This window comes from Erpetoichthys calabaricus, chromosome 10 (genome assembly GCF_900747795.2).
Source record: "Erpetoichthys calabaricus chromosome 10, fErpCal1.3, whole genome shotgun sequence".
Taxonomy (NCBI): domain Eukaryota; kingdom Metazoa; phylum Chordata; class Cladistia; order Polypteriformes; family Polypteridae; genus Erpetoichthys; species Erpetoichthys calabaricus.
Genome location: NC_041403.2, coordinates 157,883,863 through 157,903,070, shown reverse-complemented (window position 1 = coordinate 157,903,070; position 19,208 = coordinate 157,883,863). Strand labels below are relative to the sequence as shown.

Here is a 19,208-nt window from a genome sequence, read left to right as displayed (position 1 = left end):
ATCAATATTATTTTAGAATAAGAGAAATAACTATTACCGCTTTTAATTCCCTTCTCCATTTTTTATTTACCTAAATATTTATTTTTCCCTTTCTTTTATTTATTGTTGCCTTATTAAAAAGCCCTAAGCAATTCTCCTTTGGCTTAGCTCTCCTTCTTAGGGGTGGGGTTTGATATGTCTTCAATTTTGTTAGGTTATAAATTGATCTATTTGTATGGAATGATTACAATAAAAATTAATAAATAAAATATAAAAAAAAAATTATCAGTTTTGGATAATGTTGATTTTGTACCAAATGAGGAAAACCTCAGTTTTGTCACTGTTTAAGAAAATTTGAAGAGAACCACAATTTGACTTCTGCTATGAAATCAATAAGCGAGGAGAATGGAAAGGAAACAGGTTTGCTAGTGAGATGGAGCTGGGTGTCATCAGCATAACAGTGGCAGCTAATGTTATATTTACAAAAGATATTTCCAAGGGGAATGAGGTAAATAATAAAAAGGAGGGGCCGCAGGACAGAGCCCTGAAGTAACAGCGGTGGATTGGGATCTGAAAGTTTTAAGCTGAAGAAACTGAGTGTGGCCTGAAAGGTAGGATCTAAACCAGTCTAGTAGAGTGTGGGTAATGCCAATCAAAGATAATCTTTTGAGAAGAGTAGTGTGACAAATAGTGTCAAAGGCTGCACTCAGATCAAGGAGGATGGGAATAGTAATTAAACCAGAATCATCTGCCTTAAGGAGGTTGTTAGTAATTTTGATAAGTCCTCGATTCAGCCTAGTTGCTCTTGTCTGGACTTCTATCACTTCTTTGCCTTTTTTGTGGGCTGGAGATCAAAACTGCACAAAGTACTCCAGATGAGGTCTAACCAGTACAGTATAAAGCTTGAGCATAACCTCCTTTAACTTGCTCTCTACACTTTGTGATATACAGTGCATCCGGAAAGTATTCACAGCGCATCACTTTTTCCACATTTTGTTATGTTACAGCCTTATTCCAAAATGGATTAAATTCATTTTTTTCCTCAGAATTCTACACACAACACCCCATAATAACAACGTGAAAAAAGTTTACTTGAGGTTTTTGCAAATTTATTAAAAATAAAAAAAAACTGAGAAATCACATGTACATAAGTATTCACAGCCTTTGCTCAATACTTTGTTGATGCACCTTTGGCAGCAATTACAGCCTCAAGGCTTTTTGAATATGATGCCACAAGCTTGGCACACCTATCCTTGGCCAGTTTCGTCCATTCCTCTTTGCAGTACCTCTCAAGCTCCATCAGGTTGGATGGATGGGAAGCGTCGGTGCACGGCCATTTTAAAATCTCTCCAGAGATGGTCAATCGGATTCAAGTCTGGGCTCTGGCTGGGCCACTCAAGAACATTCACAGAGTTGTCCTGAAGCCACTCCTTTGATATCTTGGCTGTGTGCTTAGGGTCGTTGTCCTGCTGAAAGATGAACCGTCGCCAGAGTCTGAGGTCAAGAGCGCTCTGGAGCAGGTTTTCATCCAGGATGTTTCTGTACATTGCTGCAGTCATCTTTCCCTTTATCCTGACTAGTCTCCCATTCCCTGCCGCTGAAAAACATCCCCACAGCATGATGCTGCCACCACCATGCTTCACTGTAGGGATGGTAGTGGCCTGGTGATGAGCGGTGCCTGGTTTCCTCCAAACGTGACACCTGGCATTCACACCAGAGAGTTCAATCTTTGTCTCATCAGACCAGAGAATTTTCTTTCTCATGGTCTGAGAGTCCTTCAGGTGCCTTTTGGAAAACTCCAGGCAGGCTGCCATGTGCCTTTTACTAAGGAGTGGCTTCCATCTGGCCACTCTACCATACAGGCCTGATTGGTGGATGGCTGCAGAGATGGTTGTCCTTCTGGAAGGTTCTCCTCTCTCCACAGTGGACCTCTGGAGCTCTGACAGAGTGACCATCGAGTTCTTGGTCACCTCCCTGACTAAGGCCCTTCTCCCTCAATCGCCCAGTTTAGATGGCCGGCCAGCTCTAGGAAGAGTCCTGGTGGTTTCGAACTTCTTCCACTTACGGATGATGGAGGCCACTGTGCTCATTGGGACCTTCAAAGCAGCAGAAATTTTTCTGTAACCTTCCCCAGATTTGTGCCTCGAGACAATCCTGTCTCGAAGGTCTACAGACAATTCCTTTGACTTCATCCTTGGTTTGTGCTCTGACATGAACTGTCAACTGTGGGACCTTATATAGACAGGTGTGTGCCTTTCCAAATCATGTCCAATCAACTGAATTTACCACAGGTGGACTCCAATTAAGCTGCAGAAACATCTCAAGAATGATCAGGAGAAACAGGATGCACCTGAGCTCAATTTTGAGCTTCATGGCAAAGGCTGTGAATACTTACGTACACGTGCTTTCTCAATTTTTTTATTTTTAATAAATTTGCAAACACCTCAAATAAACTTTTTTCACGTTGTCATTATGGGGTGTTGTGTGTAGAATTCTGAGGAAAAAAATGAATTTAATCCATTTTGGAATAAGACTGTAACATAACAAAATATGGAAAAAGTGATGCGCTGTGAATACTTTCCGGATGCACTGTATAACCTAACATTCTGCTCAAAACTGATGAGGCGCTTTATCAAATGCTTTCTGAAAGTCCAGATAAATGAATGTGATTGTTTTCTATTATTGCTTCCTCATAGAATTCTAGTATGTTAGTGAAGCACAACCTTCCCTGTCTGAACCCATGCTGAATGTTCAGTAAAACTCCCGTTCTTGTCATATGTTGCCCAATCTTTTCCTGTTATCTATAACTACTTGCGGGAATGCCTGACTGTCACTTGGGTTGGAAAAAAGTCAGTTATTTGGCAGTTAATCTATTATTCAAATATTGTTCAAAAGTCAAACTGCTATTATTAACGAGTAACAGTATATTTGATTCGAAATATTTACAGTGCCTTATGATACACAACATTTTTCATTTCGCAATTAGGAGCAAGAATGTATAAATTCTTTCCTGAACCTACTCTGGAACAGGTTATTTATAGCTTTGCATGTGAAAAGCATGGTTCTTTAAGGTAAACTCTGGTAACTTTTTTGATTGTCCTTGCGCTTTATTTATGGACATCGCAAATGAAAGACATACTGGAAATTGAAGTCGTTTGAATTCGAAAGGGAGTTCAATGGAAATCATAGGTATACGTGGAATGAAAACTTCCTCTGCCTTTCTGATTCCGGTTAGAATAGTAGCCTTGATTACATGTGGATGATGTGATCGTGCTGCCACATTTTTCACAACCTTGATAAAATATTTTTTTTTTTCTGAATTAAATTAGAATTTACTGTTTTAGGGTTTTCCTTCATTTATCGAATCATTTTCACACATTAAAATTTTTTTTTATTAATCACAGAAAGTGTCGCTTTTGGATATTTACTCATCCTCTCACTTGGTGATTGCGTTGTGACGTACATCGGGACAAACAAACTTTTCTTGTGTTTTTTTAACTGTTAAGGTGCTTTATTGAGTGAGTTAAATTCAAAAACACTATAGTCGTGTCATTTTTTGTGTTGCCACGTCTTTTCTTAACAGCAGTTTTGTTCTTTTTAGCAAAAAATTGCCTAATTTGGTAGTGTGTTTATTTGCTACTGAAAGGTCTGTGGCAGCTCTATATGTAATACGTTTGGCTTCAGAGTCATGTATCGTGATCAGTTTTTTTTTTTTTTTTAACTAGTCTGATGATTTATACATTTATTTGGGTATCTTTTGTAGTTGGTATTTGGTCATAACGTAACTGTTGTATATTCTTAGCTACTCCTGGCTATCAACAAAGTCAAGCTACTAAGCATGCATTCCTTTAAACAAACCTTGGTATGATTCCTAGCAAAGCACAGTACCAGATAAACTCTAGACCAGGAGTTGTGCTGTATTTTCTGTCTGATCTTATGGATCTTAGTTATTGTTCAGGACCAAGAGACTGTCGCAACATGGTTGCTGGGCAGCAATCAGCACCCCATGGTTGCATACCTACTTGGTGGGTGTTAACAATAATGAGCCAAGCTGAAGAGAAGAAGGTGTGCATATAGATGGATCAGATGGTAAAACAAGGTCTGTCTTTGCCAGGTTGAGCTGGAGATAGTGTTCATAGTGGAGTAAAGCTGTGACAAAGAACGCAAGAAATAATGGTGCATTTATTGTACTAAATCAGAATTTAGAATAGAGGAGGTACTGAGACATAAAATCTGAATGTATCAATTTTGTATAGAGTTCTAAATGCTTTCTTAACATTTAAACAGTCGAGAACTAGTCATATTTATTTTGATTGTTTTGTAGACTCTGGACATTAGTGAGGACGAGATCTGTAAGCTGCAAGCTAACTCCAGGGGACCACTAGATGCATTCCGAGATGGGAACCTGCAGCCACCTCCACAAATGGAAGAAAAGACTATGGTTTCTGTGCTAGTAGAGACAGTTGTTTCTCCTAGCCAGTTTTATGTTCGCTTTAATGAGACAGAGGATTGTAAGCTGTTGTTAAATATGATGATTGAGATGAGGTAAGAGTTTGAAGAATTAAAATAGTTTCTTGTTGTTGAGTAATTTCATTGTTGTTCTTTGTAAATTTTCACAGCTGTACTGTATTACAGAATTTGCAGCGGAGTGACATTGTTGTTAATGGTAGGATGTCACAGCTTCAGTGTCCTGGGTTTCAGTTCCAGTAGCGGTCACTAATCTCCCAAGAGTTTTTCTCTGGGTAATCCATTTTTATTTGCATAGCGTGAATATGTGCTTATTAAGTTAATTGGCAACTTTAATTTGGCTGTATATGACCAGATATAGGTGTGGATTTTTGGATAATAAGATGGGCAGGGTCTCTGCCAAGGATTTGTTTCTCCTTTGTTCCAGATACTTTCAAGATGGGCTCCAGATCTGGCAATCCTGAAATGGATCAAACAATATACTGTATATGACTTTCTCCACATAAAGCTGTAGTTTCTTGGAAGCAAAATAGTTCAAGCCAGGCAGTGTGGCATAGTGGTTAAGACTTGGGACTTTCGACTCTAAGGTTGCGGGCTCAGATTCTGCTACTGACTCTGTTATAATTGAGTCATTTCTCCTCCCTGAGCTCCAATTAGGAAAAGAAGCAAAATGAAATTTCATCTAAAATGTTGTTAGTCGCCTTGGATAAAGGCTTTGGCCAAAGAATAGAAAATAGTAATGATAGTAATACTCAAAATAAATAGATTTATAGTATTTTAAAATGCTTACAGCTCTGCCAGCTTTCATTTGAATTGTTTGTTTTTGAGTTCTCGTGTCCATAGACTGTAATCCAGACAGAGACACAGACACACAAAATTCCAAAAGCGGTAAGATCGTGTTTGAGGATGTCTGAAAATTGTACAAAAGTCAAAATATTAACCTTATCTTCATCTTTTCTTATGTACATATTTTACATATGTAATTTTTATCCTACATATATTGTAATAAGCTGCTGAATTTGGAAAAATGGAAGTAGGACACCACGATAAACATTTAGTGCAAGTGAACTGGTAACATGTTTATCGAAGACAGTATGAAGAAGAAAAACACAACCCAACTCAAGAGAAGCTTGAAACTATTTAAATTCAGCTTCCACTTTCCGCTGGGTTTTGGTCCCAGAGCATGACATTACTCTGTTAGCCCCAGTATTTAAGGACCTGGAGCATGCCACTGTTTTATAGTCAAACCACCCCAACCCCATTGTTCTGGACCCAGAGCATACCACTCTCTAGTGATGAGGCCCCAGGTCACCCCTTTGAATTGCTCTAGAGAGGTCACTGATGACCTCCAATACACTTGTATTATTGCAGTTTCTTTTGCTGTCCATGTCTTGTACATTTAGCTTCTGCTCCTTTCATATTACCCAAGATTTGCTGCATATGACATTCAGGCACGAATAGTGGTTCTGTACATTTTTATTTTGTTAATTCTTATTGTTGAGGACAAGATTAAGTTGATTGCTGGTGTTTTGGCTGTGCAAAAGTTGAATTTGATGTGTTGTTTCCATGACAGGAACTTGTCCGGTATCATTCTGAGGTATTTCACCAAGTTTTCTCGGGATGATCTTATTGTTGTGATTTTACCTGTTGGTGACAGCATTCTGTTGCTCAGTAAGATTGCCATGGTTTTTTTGGGATTGGTCTCAAAGCACCAAGTCCTTAACCAGGTTTCTAAGGTGTAGATGGCCTCTTGTAGTCTTTAAGTGACAACCCGAAATTGTCTAGATTTGTAAAGAATCGCTCTGTCATCTGTATACTAAGCCATCATCATTCCTACTGATTTGAGCATTTCACTGAAATATATCTTGAAGAATGGAGAGAGGAACCCCAGCTATGATCTTCTTCACTTTGTCCCGAATGTTTTGTGTTGAAGGATTAGTCCTTCTTTCCATTTGTTATACTTCAGAAACATCAAGAAAGATGACAAATGTAGCCCTTTCACCGTTAAAATCCCCCACATTACAGTAAAAGCTGGTTTATACCTGACATGCCTGCATTGGGCGCACGGGCCTAGCAGCTAAAATGATGTCAGAGCTAGAGATGCACATGCACAAAAGCTTTTCTAACTATGAAAATTTCCAAATGGCAAATTTCAAGGAGTGGCTGGTTATGCTAGTGCCAGAATGAAGAATGAAGGGCTGAATATGAGGCAACGGATCATCAAAATGCATCGGAGACATGCAGAACATTTGAAATTCACCTGCCCTTCATGTAGGTCCCCTTTTATAAAGATATCTGTGCCCTGTGTAATTCAGTGTTCCTTCTGATTTGGTGCAGGTGCACTAAGGTAATGATTGTTCCGGATCTTTTCAAGTTCACGTATCTTTGTGCGCTGTTTCTCTTTTGATTTAACACATGTTCTGTGCAAAATGCCGGCCTGTTCGTCAGTAAACATGCACATTTTGCTGCCTGTCTGCTGTTTCCTCCAGGTCAGCAATGTCATGAAATCTGTGTTTTAAGGTTGCAGGTGTATTACGTGTTGTTGTTGTTTTACTGGGGTACTCAGTGATTGACAGCGGAGGGTAAATTTTGTTAAAAAGTTATCGACAAATTCCTCTTGTTAGCTGTTTCATCAGTCATTTGTGCATGTGCATTATAGGTTTTTACCAATACATTTTTGAACAGGAGCTAATCAACAAAGAATCATGGAAGAACAGATTTAGTAAAATAATGAATCGTTAATTATAATTATTACTATTACTCAAAATCTAAGAACTCTGTGTAAAGACATTTAAAAGACAAGTCATTAAAACAGATGAACTAAGCTACTTTCACTGCATATGTGGTGTCTTGCTCTTAAACATTTACTTAGTTTTTTTCTGGTGAAAGAAGAGGAAAAGAAAAACATTTACATGGGAAAGGCTTTGTTGTGGAACTCAAGTTTCACCTCTGTCATATGAGTAATTAAAATTTTGTGAATGAAATAGTTTAGGTTCTATCAAAAAAAATTAAAAATAAATAAATTCCTTGCCTGTCAAAGACTACCCCTTTAAACTGAGGGAGTATCTCATTTTCACAGCAGGTTGTCATTATCCTATAAAAACACGTTTTCGTATCAGTTACATGCATAGCTGATCTTGGCAGAATAAAAGTTATGAAATGTTTTTACAAAACTTTTGTGTATCTGTAGTTTTGAGGAAACCTGTCTTTGCCCAGTTTTCAAAGAACAACCATGTCTGCTTTTTTATTTCTTCCGCTCTTGAGAAATTTGCCTCCTTTTGACTTTCTTCACCAACAGAGGACCGAGGCAGTGCTCCTCTAGTTTAGGAGTACAGTAATTGTTATATGTTTGACTATTTCTTAGTCTTGTAGGAATTGTTGTCTTACTAGGTAGGGCACATTTCATGTACAGTAGGGCTGCTTTAACAAGACTTTTTAAAGTGATCTAATGTTATTATTTATTTTATCAAGAACTGCTATTTCTTTCTTTTTTTTTTGGTGCTGTCTTTCATCATCATGTCTTTTAGTTTGATGTTTGGGTTATTTTCTAGATTTGTGAAGAATTTAGTAGAGAGTTCTACAATGAGGTTGTGGATCTTTGGGAGTTTGTGTCTTGATTAATTAATCACTCCTCCCACCTCCCCGTTTCTAAACAGTTACATCCATGGATTGCCTCTTAAATTTTCATGCAGTCAGCTCCTGTAGAACAGCAGGTCCTAATGGTGGCTATCCCATGTCACACAGAAGTAGGATCATTTACTCTTTTATTTTTGAAGATAATCCCTGTGAAACATAATACCCTTATTAATCTATTCACAAACGCCTTCCTGATCTTCTCAAATGTTTTGTCTTGCTTGGCTAATCACTCTTCTGTAGTTGATTTTACATCACCGTCATTATCATAGTGGAGATAGCCCTTCATAGTGGGGTGCAATTGGTAGTCACCTGCTACCAGATCTTGAGGGTAGGGTGGTTGTGGAATTTCTTTGATTACATTTTTTCAGCTTGTTCACACAAACGAAAGAGTTTTCCATTTTGAAGCGAATCTTATCAAAGCAGTGTTAGTAATCTCATGCATTTCTTTTCCAGGGTGTGCTACTCTTCTAAAGAGGCATCACAAAGGTACCGGCTTCCTGAGAACTTCTTTAGAGTCGGTCAGGTGTGCTGTGTGGAAACTAGCACCTTGTGGTTTTATCGTGGAATTGTTCACCGGATTATTAGTGAGCAGTATGTGGAAGTACATTATGTTGACTTTGGAAATTTTGATCAAGTGGAGAAGAACAGAGTAAAGTTTCTAAAGTAAGTTTTTGGTTTAAATAATACTTCTCACCATACCTCAAGGTATTAACTAATGTACAATACAGTAGATTAGCTCTGCTGCTTGTCGTTTTTAACTGATTAATGCCTTACATGTTTAAAATAATTTGTATTTTGTAGTCTACTGTAAAGTCTTAAGTGTTACAATGAACAAAAAGGGATAATGCTTGGAATTTTCCTTTTTTTTTTTTAAATGTATATTTAATCTTGTGTCCACCGTAGCAATTCATTGGATTACGAATGTAATCGGAACCCAATTAACTTTCTGCACATTTTACTGCATTTGTAGATTTCATTTTAGTCATTTTAGAGGAAAACCTAAACTGTGCACTCCAGGAAAGGAAATTACTTGAAGGAACAAATAATTAGGAAATCCATCTTCATTGAAAAAAGACAACAGAAAATACTCTCTCTCATTAATGATATTATGATCATATATGGTGGATTCAGAAAGCATTCAGACACCTTTATGTTCTTCACACTTTACTGTGTTATAGATTTAATTTTAAATGGATGTATTTGCCACTTTTGGCCATTAATCTGCACTCCTTATCCTGTAATAGATTACACACTTTATAGTTTTCCTATATAGAGACAACCCATAACATGTCTTCCAGAGCCCAAAGCTCCTTGTGAACCTTAACTTAGAAAGAAACAATACAGGTTCTCTATTGGCTTGTCATTATCAATTTTAAAATCTAATTTTTTTTTTCTTCCCTACTTGTAACTCCATTGTTTTAAATATAACAGTGTAACAATAAACAGCATTCTCAGACATGCTTAATCCAATTCAGTCATTTAGAGAGTGAGTGCAGTGGAGACTATTCCGGCACCTTTTGATGCTGCTTCAGAGAGTTGGCATTGCTAGCTGCTGCATCACCCAGATATCAATATAATAATTCTTTGCATTTATATAGCGCTTTTCTCACTACTCAAAGCGCTCAGCAATTGTAGGTTAAGGGCCTAGCATAAGGACCCAACAGAGCAGAGTTCCTTTTAGCATTTACGGGATTGGGATGTTAATGCTAACAACAAACAAATATTTGAGTATGATTAAATTGGGGTGCTGTTAGAGAAGAGGATAAAGGGAGCAGGTCAATGTGTTGGAGGCAATTTTGCTAACTGTGGACTTGCAGTCAGTGGTCTTTTCATAATGAGCTAAAAAAAAAAAAAAGAAAGACATCACATTCATCTAACCAACAGCAAAATCGTGAGACAGTGACACATCTGATGGTATGTCGGTTTGTAAGGAGCTTGTGGGCATAGTACTAAAATATCACTGCTACTGCTATAAACTCATTTTTATCTGCAGTACTGGTATTATGCTATTCTTCATCTACAACAGGGGTCTCCAACCTTTTTTCCCCTGTGAGCTACTTTTACAAAATGAAAACGGCAGAGAGCTACTCTTGTTTTCTAATGTTTATTCTCATAGCTTATTTCAACCCAAACAAACTGAATAAGCTTGTTTTGCCTGAACATTTACAAAATGTTGGTGTCCACAACTCACATTTTGCATTAAAACATCACAAAAAATATTTAGTTCACCTGCAAGTGTATTTTGTATGTCTGTATGCATTTTCTAATGTATCTCACACTATTGAATTAAAATATGAATGCTGTCAAAACAAAACAATGCAATTACAAATACACAGATATGACTTTTTTATCTGTCATTTTGTTCCATGTCACTATTCACATGTCCAGTTGTATGTGTGATGTGTTTTTTAGTTAGTCAGATGACTGGTACTGCATGGAGTCAACAAGAGAGGCAGGTGTCTGGTGGAGTGTAGACACTTAGGTTCACTCTTATGGAGTCATTTAAATGTTCATCTGTCAGTCTTGTTCTGAACTTTGATTTCATGACATTCATGTCAGACTCACAGACATATGGAGACCCAAACAAAGCAGACATTTTCAGAGCTGCTTGGTGAAGATTCTTATAGTTATCTGGCTCTACTAAGCTCCAGAAATGCTGAGAATGCTTTTGAGACTTTAAGTGCACATTATTTTGAAGGTTTACTAATATATAATATATAAAATCCAATTTCTGTCCGCTTTTTACGAGAGACGAACTACTTAATGGATTTAGGTCGGGTTTTTATCTATAATTTGCTTGAACATTCCGGTTGATTTTTGCAACTTCTCTCATTTCACTGTGTATCACAGTTCACTTGCAGTACCGATTTATTTGTGCAAATCCAAGAAACACTAAGCGGGCTGAGGGGAGGAGCCTTCCTCACTCAGTCGCCAGCTTCAGGGCGTGCTCCTTAACTCCGCTTAGCTAGCAAACGAGAGATCAATTGAATTCAACTTTCTGTGATATTTAAAATAAAGTGTTACCTAGGTCTTGATGAGTTTGAGTCCAGATATTCTGTGTATGCCACACTGAAAAGAGAGATTGCAATTCAGATTGTGGATCGTGATTTTGTGTTAAAAGGATTATGATATGACTAGACATTAATCCTGTTACAATAACGGGCACTAGAACAGTAGTGCATAAACTATAGTAGGTACAGTCCATATTAAATGTAAAATAATAATAAAAATAAATTTTACGCTCATTTTCCTGTTCTTCTATAGATCTATTTGCTCTTCTGAGTCTTTATCTTTTAGCGTTTTTCTGACGTTCATTTTCTTTTTCTTAAATTCAATCTATTTGCTCGTATTTTTCTTTGTCTTTCAGCCTTTCTTTTGTTGATGTTTACTTGCTGAGCTGACCGTTCTTCCAGGAGATGTTGCTTATATAGTATTTGATTGTCTGTGTTTTTGTGCGTGAAAATAAATCTACTTTTAAAAGTCATCCTATTGTAATATCATGAAAATTCATATATTTAGGAAAACCCCTTCAAAGACTGACACTTTACTGGGCCAAGTTTCTTAATCGCAAATCTGACATCCTCAGAGTGAACACTTGCATAACAACAAACACTAATCCCCCCCTCTTTGGGGAAGCTGGTCTCCGCGTCTCAGTACCCGATTGGATTTTTCGTTCCTTATGTTTTAGGTCTTACCTCATTTACCGAAATCCGATTGGATCGGCCGCGCAATATTTTATAGGTCCCGCCCTCTCTGTCTTGTGTGATGCGTCAGGCGACCTTTGAAGCATCTGCTAGAGGCCGGTGACTCTGCCACTCATTCCGCCCTTCCCTGTACTTCCGCCTTGTCCGCGACTACCCAATCAGCACCCTCCCCAGCAATGATGTCCTTTATTAAAGAGTGCCCCGTGCATGCGCACTTCACCAGAAGAAACACACACATGGACGCACACAGGGGTTTTATTAAAGAGGATTTTTTGGAAAGATCGTCCACCCCTAATTTGACTAATCAAGTTTTCAAATTTATGTAGGATTCATTAATCCTTTGGCGAGCTACTTGGAAAGGGGTTAAGAGCTACCAGTAGCTTGCGAGCGACGTGTTGGAGACCCCTGATCTACAATGAATTTAATGTATTGCTTGGTCCCATTTTCCATCCTCCCAGTCTCTGCAGTCTTTCTACCACACCTCACCCCATTTATTTATTATTGTTGCATTTAAAAGGTCAGTAATTTAGCTAATCACATCCTCCCTACTACCCTACACCAGAACTCCCCATGTTTCCCTATCAGTCCTCTTTTCTTGCTGTTTGCATTATCTTGTTTGCTGACAGTCTTTAACTTTCTAATAAGGACTATGTTCTTTTGCTTGAAATATTCAGTGAGTTGTTAAACGGTCAATGTTCAGGTAAGGCACATGTGTTAGCACATGGGCTTACTACCAACTAACCAGATTTTGTTTGAATTGATTCCCCTGCTGCCCCCAAAATATTGCAAGCTATAACTTTTAAAAGTGGTGAGGCAGATGTTCTCCTTACAAAGAAGTGCTTTTGAAGTCTATGTGAAGAAACCTTTTGGTACAATATCATTGAATCATGCTTCAGGTAAGTAATATTTAAACTAAATGCTTTGGTATGAATACATAAACCGCTGCATCTAGAAACATTTGTCTCTCCAATGAGAAGTCATGGGGTGTATTTGAGATACCGGAAAAATCTAAACTCTCTTACACAAATTACTTATAAAATTATTGCTGTTAATAAAAGTACCACTACACCTTTTAGTTAACTTAATATACATTTTGTTTGTACCATCCAAGCTTAAAATTCCTTTGTAATGCATACAAATTTATATTGTATTGTATTTCTGAACATATTATTTACACCCAGGCTTTGTCTTCTGTTCTTTAAGCACTTTAACATAACTTTGTTTGCAATCTGCTGTTAATTTCAAGCCTAAACTGTTTGTATTCATTTTGGATTTACATTCTTTTAATGTTTTTTTTTTTTTTTTCTTTGATTTCCAGATGTGTCTATTCAAAGCTTCCGGCTCAGGCAGTACCCGCCACTTTGACATGGATCAAACCATTTAAGGTTTGGAGCATCCGTTTTGAAATTTCCATTTGTGTTTTCGTATAAAGAATTGGCTATTCCTTTGAGTTGTGTCCTGTGATAGACCCTCTACCAGTACCATATCTTTATTGTACTTGCACACAATTCCCCTCTTGTACCTTACAAAAATAGTGCAGAGGCCTTTTCTAATTTTTGTATTTTTAGGTGCGTTACATGTAATGTGTGAAACATTTATTGTGAAAGCACATCTGTCTGTCTTTGTGAAAGAACTTGGCCCACCGTGAACCAATTTTGTTCAGTATTCATTGAAGGTTGCAATTTTTGAACGCAAAATATTTTAAAATTTCTAAACTTCCTATTAAAAAGCATTGTCGAATTTGCAAACTTGTCCATCTTAAAATGGAGAAATGTTCTGTGCGACTTCATCTAGGAATAATTTTCAGTTTCAATTTTACCTTCGGAGTAGTTGCTTCTGCTTGGATGTTTGTATATTTTCTTCTTTTTCTTGTTTGACAGCCGCTCAGATGCCCAGTGCAAGGCAGTCAAATGGTGGGCAGAGTGCAATCACAAACGGCTTACACAGTAGTGCCCTTCTCCTGCAGCTTTAGGTTAGATAAGTAATAGAGTACAAAACAGTCCCTACTCTGAAAATAAATGGAAGGAGAAAGCAAATACAATATGTAAGCATATGTAATCTGCAGATAATTATTGTAAAGAAATAATGTTATCAACCTCCGGCTAAATGGAATTTGAACTACAAGTAATTGATGACACAGGAAAGGCACAACTGTCATAACTGATATAAACAGAGGACTGGTTTACAAATGGGCAGTGGTTTTGTGAGTTACGAGGCTTCAGTGGCTTAAGCACTCAGTCTCTGAACTTTTAGTATTAGATATACATGAACAATCGAGGCAAGCCCCTTGATCTTCTTGCCTTTCATGTACCATTTGTATTCTCGTTGTACAAAAATTTGGCTCCTTTCCGAGTGTTTACTCATTTATATAATACTAGGAAGGTAACCCCCCGGCACCTTCAGCTCCCAACCCCCAGCTGCGGCCAGAATATTATTAAAATCTATAAATGTAAAAAAGAAAAATTGTTATTAATTGGGAGTCAAAATCACGAAATTCTATAAATATGTAAAAGAAAAAATAATTATTAATGGAGTAAAAATCATGAAAGGAGAATAAAACATTTACTCTCTTACCAATTGGAGTATTCCTGTTAAACTGAGGTCCACTATGCTAATGAGTATTTTATAAGAGACTAAATAAACAATCCATGTGTTTTAACTGACAAAAACCGTGACTTTCTTGATATTTTAGTTCATAATTTAAAAATGGAATAAGAATCTGAAAATCTAACAACATCACATTAAAGTTCGATAAATTCTGAAAAGAATGATACCAAACATATATATGTAGGTTTTAAAATAAGTCCGATTTAAAGAGTGACAAAAATGTCACATAAAATCGTTGCACTTTTAGGCTTTGGATTTTATATATAATAATAGAGAGAGAGAGATTTTAGTTAATATTATTAACTCAATACGGGACTTTTTCAGTTCCTTTTCTCCTTTCATAGAGTAATATTGATACTGGTTGTTATGCTAGTATTGGTCATTTTGTATTAATAGATACTTTTCAGTTGAGAATTATTGGATTCTACTCAATTGGATATACTTTCAAAAATGTTCTGTTTAAGAAATTGAACAACAATTACTCATAGACCCTCCACCACTAACACACATCAGTCAATGCCATTTTCAAATCACTAAAATTGGACTCTGCTGTCAATGAAATCTACTGAGCCACCACAAGCCTCTTGATGGTAAAGTGCTGTTAAAATGCATATATTTAATGTCATCTACTTGCACATGGAATTGCATTCTATTGCTATTACTTATATGACTCATTTTTACAAAACTATTTAATAAACAAAAATGTAGTAAGTGACTCTTAGATTAAGTAAATAAAAATGCAAAATCCCACAGCTTTCATCTCCGTTAACTTGGTGGCTGAATAAACCTAAATTTTACGCCGTGCTTGTTATGGTGTTATATCTGTTTCCTTGCATTTTTTCTTACTTATTTGCCATATAAGAAAATTGCCCTCTACTTCCTTTGCCCTCAGGAACTCTGCTGTCTTTTGTTAAGTGTCTCACTTCCTTGGATCTGTTACATTTTGATATAATGTACTTTTATAGGCTCTACTGACCACTTCTAAATATTATTGAGCTGATGTTACTTCACAAAAATGATTTTTTTTTAAAGTGTTCCTAGTGAAAGATCCTCTAAGAATACTTTATAACTTATCAAATAAATTATAATTGATGTTCAGAGAAAAAGAAATGCCAAAACACATTGTTCAAATTAAAGTCTAACATTATTTCATTTGTTTTTTAATCTGCTTTTTCCAGTAGAGGTTCACAGCAGACCGAGCCTATTCTGACAACAATCGGCACAATGAAAGAGCCGACAATCGATGAGGCGCAATTCTTTTGCACAGCATGCTTTATGAAATGTTTAATTTAATTGCCCTAGTTATAAAGAGAGCAATATGTAAACATTTTGGTCTTTTTGTAATGGTTGACTGGAAGACAAAGCAGAGGATATTGCTGTAAAGGGTTAAATGGATTCATTCACTAGCATTCAGAGGCGTAAAGCTGCTTGAAGTCGCAGAGCAGTGAAACTGTCAAGAATTTTAAAGAGGATGCCATGTTGTTGAATGGGAGTAAGGTCAGGGACAGAGTAAGCCTGTAGAGAGGCTGCTAATCTGCTTATTAAGAAAATAATTGCTAATAAAGGGAGTTTGCAAGTGACTGTATACTCGTATAGCAGTTTATTAAAAATAAGTTATTAAAACTTTAAAAATACATGTGAACTACTAAATAAAACACTTCTGTAGAAGCATATAGGGGAAAAGGAGGTGAGAATACAATTGTAGAAAGTAATTCACTCTTGCCTTCTGTAGGGGAGAAACTGAGACTTTAAAAAGGCAACCTGCAGACAACATAACTATAATTTTTTGTAAGTAATTTCTTTTTTCATTACCTACTTGATAAAATATTTTTTGAACAGGATACTTGGAGTGAAACTGCAATCAGTGTTTTCCAGAAATTTTGCTGGGCAAGACCTTTGGTTGCTCTAATTCACAAGTATGTGAATGGGATCCTTCACCTTTTCTTGTGTGATACCTACACGCAGGAAGATATTTACATTCACACTGTTCTTCAGATTCAAGGTTATGCTGTGCCATGCAATCTTGAAGATATCAGCGAGGTAATGAAATCTCTTTTCTTTCTTTAATTGATTTTTTTTAATTAAGATCAGCATGTAGGTCAAAGATGGAATATGACTTCATTTTCATTTTAGTGGCCTAGCCTGGTAAACGTTGCAGTAGCAACACACTAAGCTGAACAGAGCAGGGCACCCTACGCTTGGCAACTTCCAACTCCTTCTGGAGTGTTCTAAGGTATTCCCAGGCTAATGGTGTTCAACAGCAAGTGTCTGGCAGCCAGGTGAACGCATAGTCTGATTGGGCTCACCCCGAAAAAGCAAAACATGTGTAGTCACCATGAGGATTCACAAGCCATAGTTTGAAGAATGAGAGTTGGGTACAATGGCAGTCATGCACAAATATCCCACAAGAGAGCAAATTCAATTATGGGATGTGTTTTACAATTATTAGGCAGTAACAGTATTATATTCATGTTTTAGAAAATTACAAGATGAGAGGCAAATAATGCAGGACTGTATTTGTGCTGTTACTTAATTATTAACCATCCATTATCCAACCAGCTATATCCTAACTACAGGGTCACGGGGGTCCGCTGGAGCCAATCCCAGCCAACTCAGGGCGCAAGGCAGGAAACAAACCCCGGGCAGGGCGCCAGCCCACTGCAGGGCACGCGCACACACACACACCAAGAACACACTAGGGACAATTTAGGATCACCAGTGCGCCTAACCTGCATGTCTTTGGACTGTGGGAGGAAACCGGAGCACCCGGAGGAAACCCACGCAGACAAGGGGAGAACATGCAAACTCCACGCAGGGAGGACCCGGAAGTGAACCCGGGTCTCCTACCTGTGAGGCAGCAGCGCTACCCACTGCGCTACCATGCTGCCTAGGTCAGAGCAATAACTTCTAAATAATATTTGTTTAACTTTAGAGTCTTAGTTAAGAACAATTGATGTTTCATGTTGCTTTCTGTGTTTTGGGAGGTGCTTTGTAATGCTTCTGTTTGTAAAACTTGCTGTATCAAATGTAGGATTTTTTACATTTGTATTGCAGCTCTGTAGCACATATTTCCAACAACTACAAAAAGCAAGTTGAAATAAATGGCTTACAGATTTTCCAAAATAATTTAAATAAATGAAATCTTAGACTGTACAGGCGGCTAGGAATGCACCCACCTTCTCTAGTATGTAATCTTTTGAAAGTTGCCAGTTAGTCTAATATGGATGTCTTTGGGATGTGGGCGGAAAACCCATGAATGCAGAGTTGGGATGTTTCAGACTTAAAATAAATAGTAAATAGGATTTGAACACGGTCTTCTAGAATTGTCATCATTAACCATTGATCCATCACTTCAGTCAGATCCTTGTCTTTTTTGTCTGTAAATAAACCAGCTATACTCTGATACGTAGCATAGATAATCATATTTCTTGTGCATTTAGGATTATCATTTAAAAAAAAATTAAAATTCTTTTTTTATGAAATCAGATAATAAAAGTTAACAATACTGTAGTAGATTTAATTTTGATATTTTTGTTTTACTTATTTACGTCGCAAATAACTATTTAGAGACATTAAATGAAATCTGCACTACAAAAAATACATATGCAAAAACCACACACAAAAAAACTTTTAAGTGGGAGATGTTTTGCTTTTATTTAGCAAAAAAAAATTGGCCAATGGGGGAAGCAAAATTTACTTGACAAGGTTTCTCAAAGTAAACTAAATAATCATACAGTAAATATACTTTTTTTGATTAGTCAATAGTTCTTACAATAAGGAAAACAAGATTTAATATCATGATATAAAAACTTGTTTAGATTTCATTTTTTGCTGTTTGTAGATGATGTCAGTTTTAATAAGATGCACTAATTTCTTTCAAAATGTTTAGTAGTTATACAGTGTTTTGGTCACTGGAACCCAGTGACGCTCTTTTTGAAAAAAAAGTGGGATCTGATGAAAAACCAAAGATAGCTGACCCTTCTAGTGTTAAAGAAAATCCTTCTGACTTCTCTGACCATTTCAGAAGAAATCCGGTAACTGACTTGTATATAAATACATTTGAATTGTTGTTATAGTATTTTTGAACTAGGTGTGTGTACTGTACTTTCATCCACAGCAAGTGTGAAAATCAATGTAGAACAGGAAATAAGAGGGGGCTGTATCCAGTATGATTCTGAGATTTGAAAAGATGTGTAGTGAACAACAGGTTCATCCGTCTCACTAATTATTCCCATCAGTAAATTGTGATTTTTGTGATGTTTGTTGTTGAATCTTTTCAAATAAAAAATTATTGCTGGTTCTTAACAATTGTATTCATTTAAGTGTAAAAGGAATATAAATTACGTTGAATAAATTACAAAATACAAAAACATCCACAAATATTTAATTTGAAACAGTCAGTCATCATAGTCACCAAATTTGAAAATTGGCCTTTTTTCAACCATATGGTGCACCTCAGAGAAGAACTGATTAAAAATTATTCTAAACATTCTGTGAAAATTCACATTTAATTTTTTTTATAACTAATTGCGCAATTTTCAGAACATTTTACAAACTGACACATGTAGGAATCTTGTGATTTTGCTCAAGTGTACAGTTTTGTTTGATGTGTACATTTACATGCGGATCAGAGAGAACATAGACCATGCCTAGGGTTGAAATATGTTTTATCACAGTGGATAGAGGAAAACAGCCATTCTAGGTGACAGAATGGGACAGGACACCCTCACACCAAGTAATTCTTTATTCTGAAGCATTTTTCACATGTTTTACATCCTACTTTCACTTAAACATCTGATTATAAATTGTATTGCC

At 36.8% G+C, this 19,208-nt stretch overlaps 1 protein-coding gene across 1 annotated transcript in view; it reads left to right on the top strand.

Moving 5' to 3' along the window:
* Positions 1 to 19,208, top strand: part of tdrd5 (tudor domain containing 5) — a 66,611-nt gene that overhangs the window by 33,005 nt on the left and 14,398 nt on the right. Inside the window, exons 11-14 of the mRNA XM_028812195.2 lie at positions 4,304 to 4,524; positions 8,536 to 8,745; positions 13,105 to 13,171; positions 16,233 to 16,433. Coding sequence (XP_028668028.1) covers positions 4,304 to 4,524; positions 8,536 to 8,745; positions 13,105 to 13,171; positions 16,233 to 16,433 — 699 coding nt within the window. The remainder of the gene's footprint in view (positions 1 to 4,303; positions 4,525 to 8,535; positions 8,746 to 13,104; positions 13,172 to 16,232; positions 16,434 to 19,208) is intronic.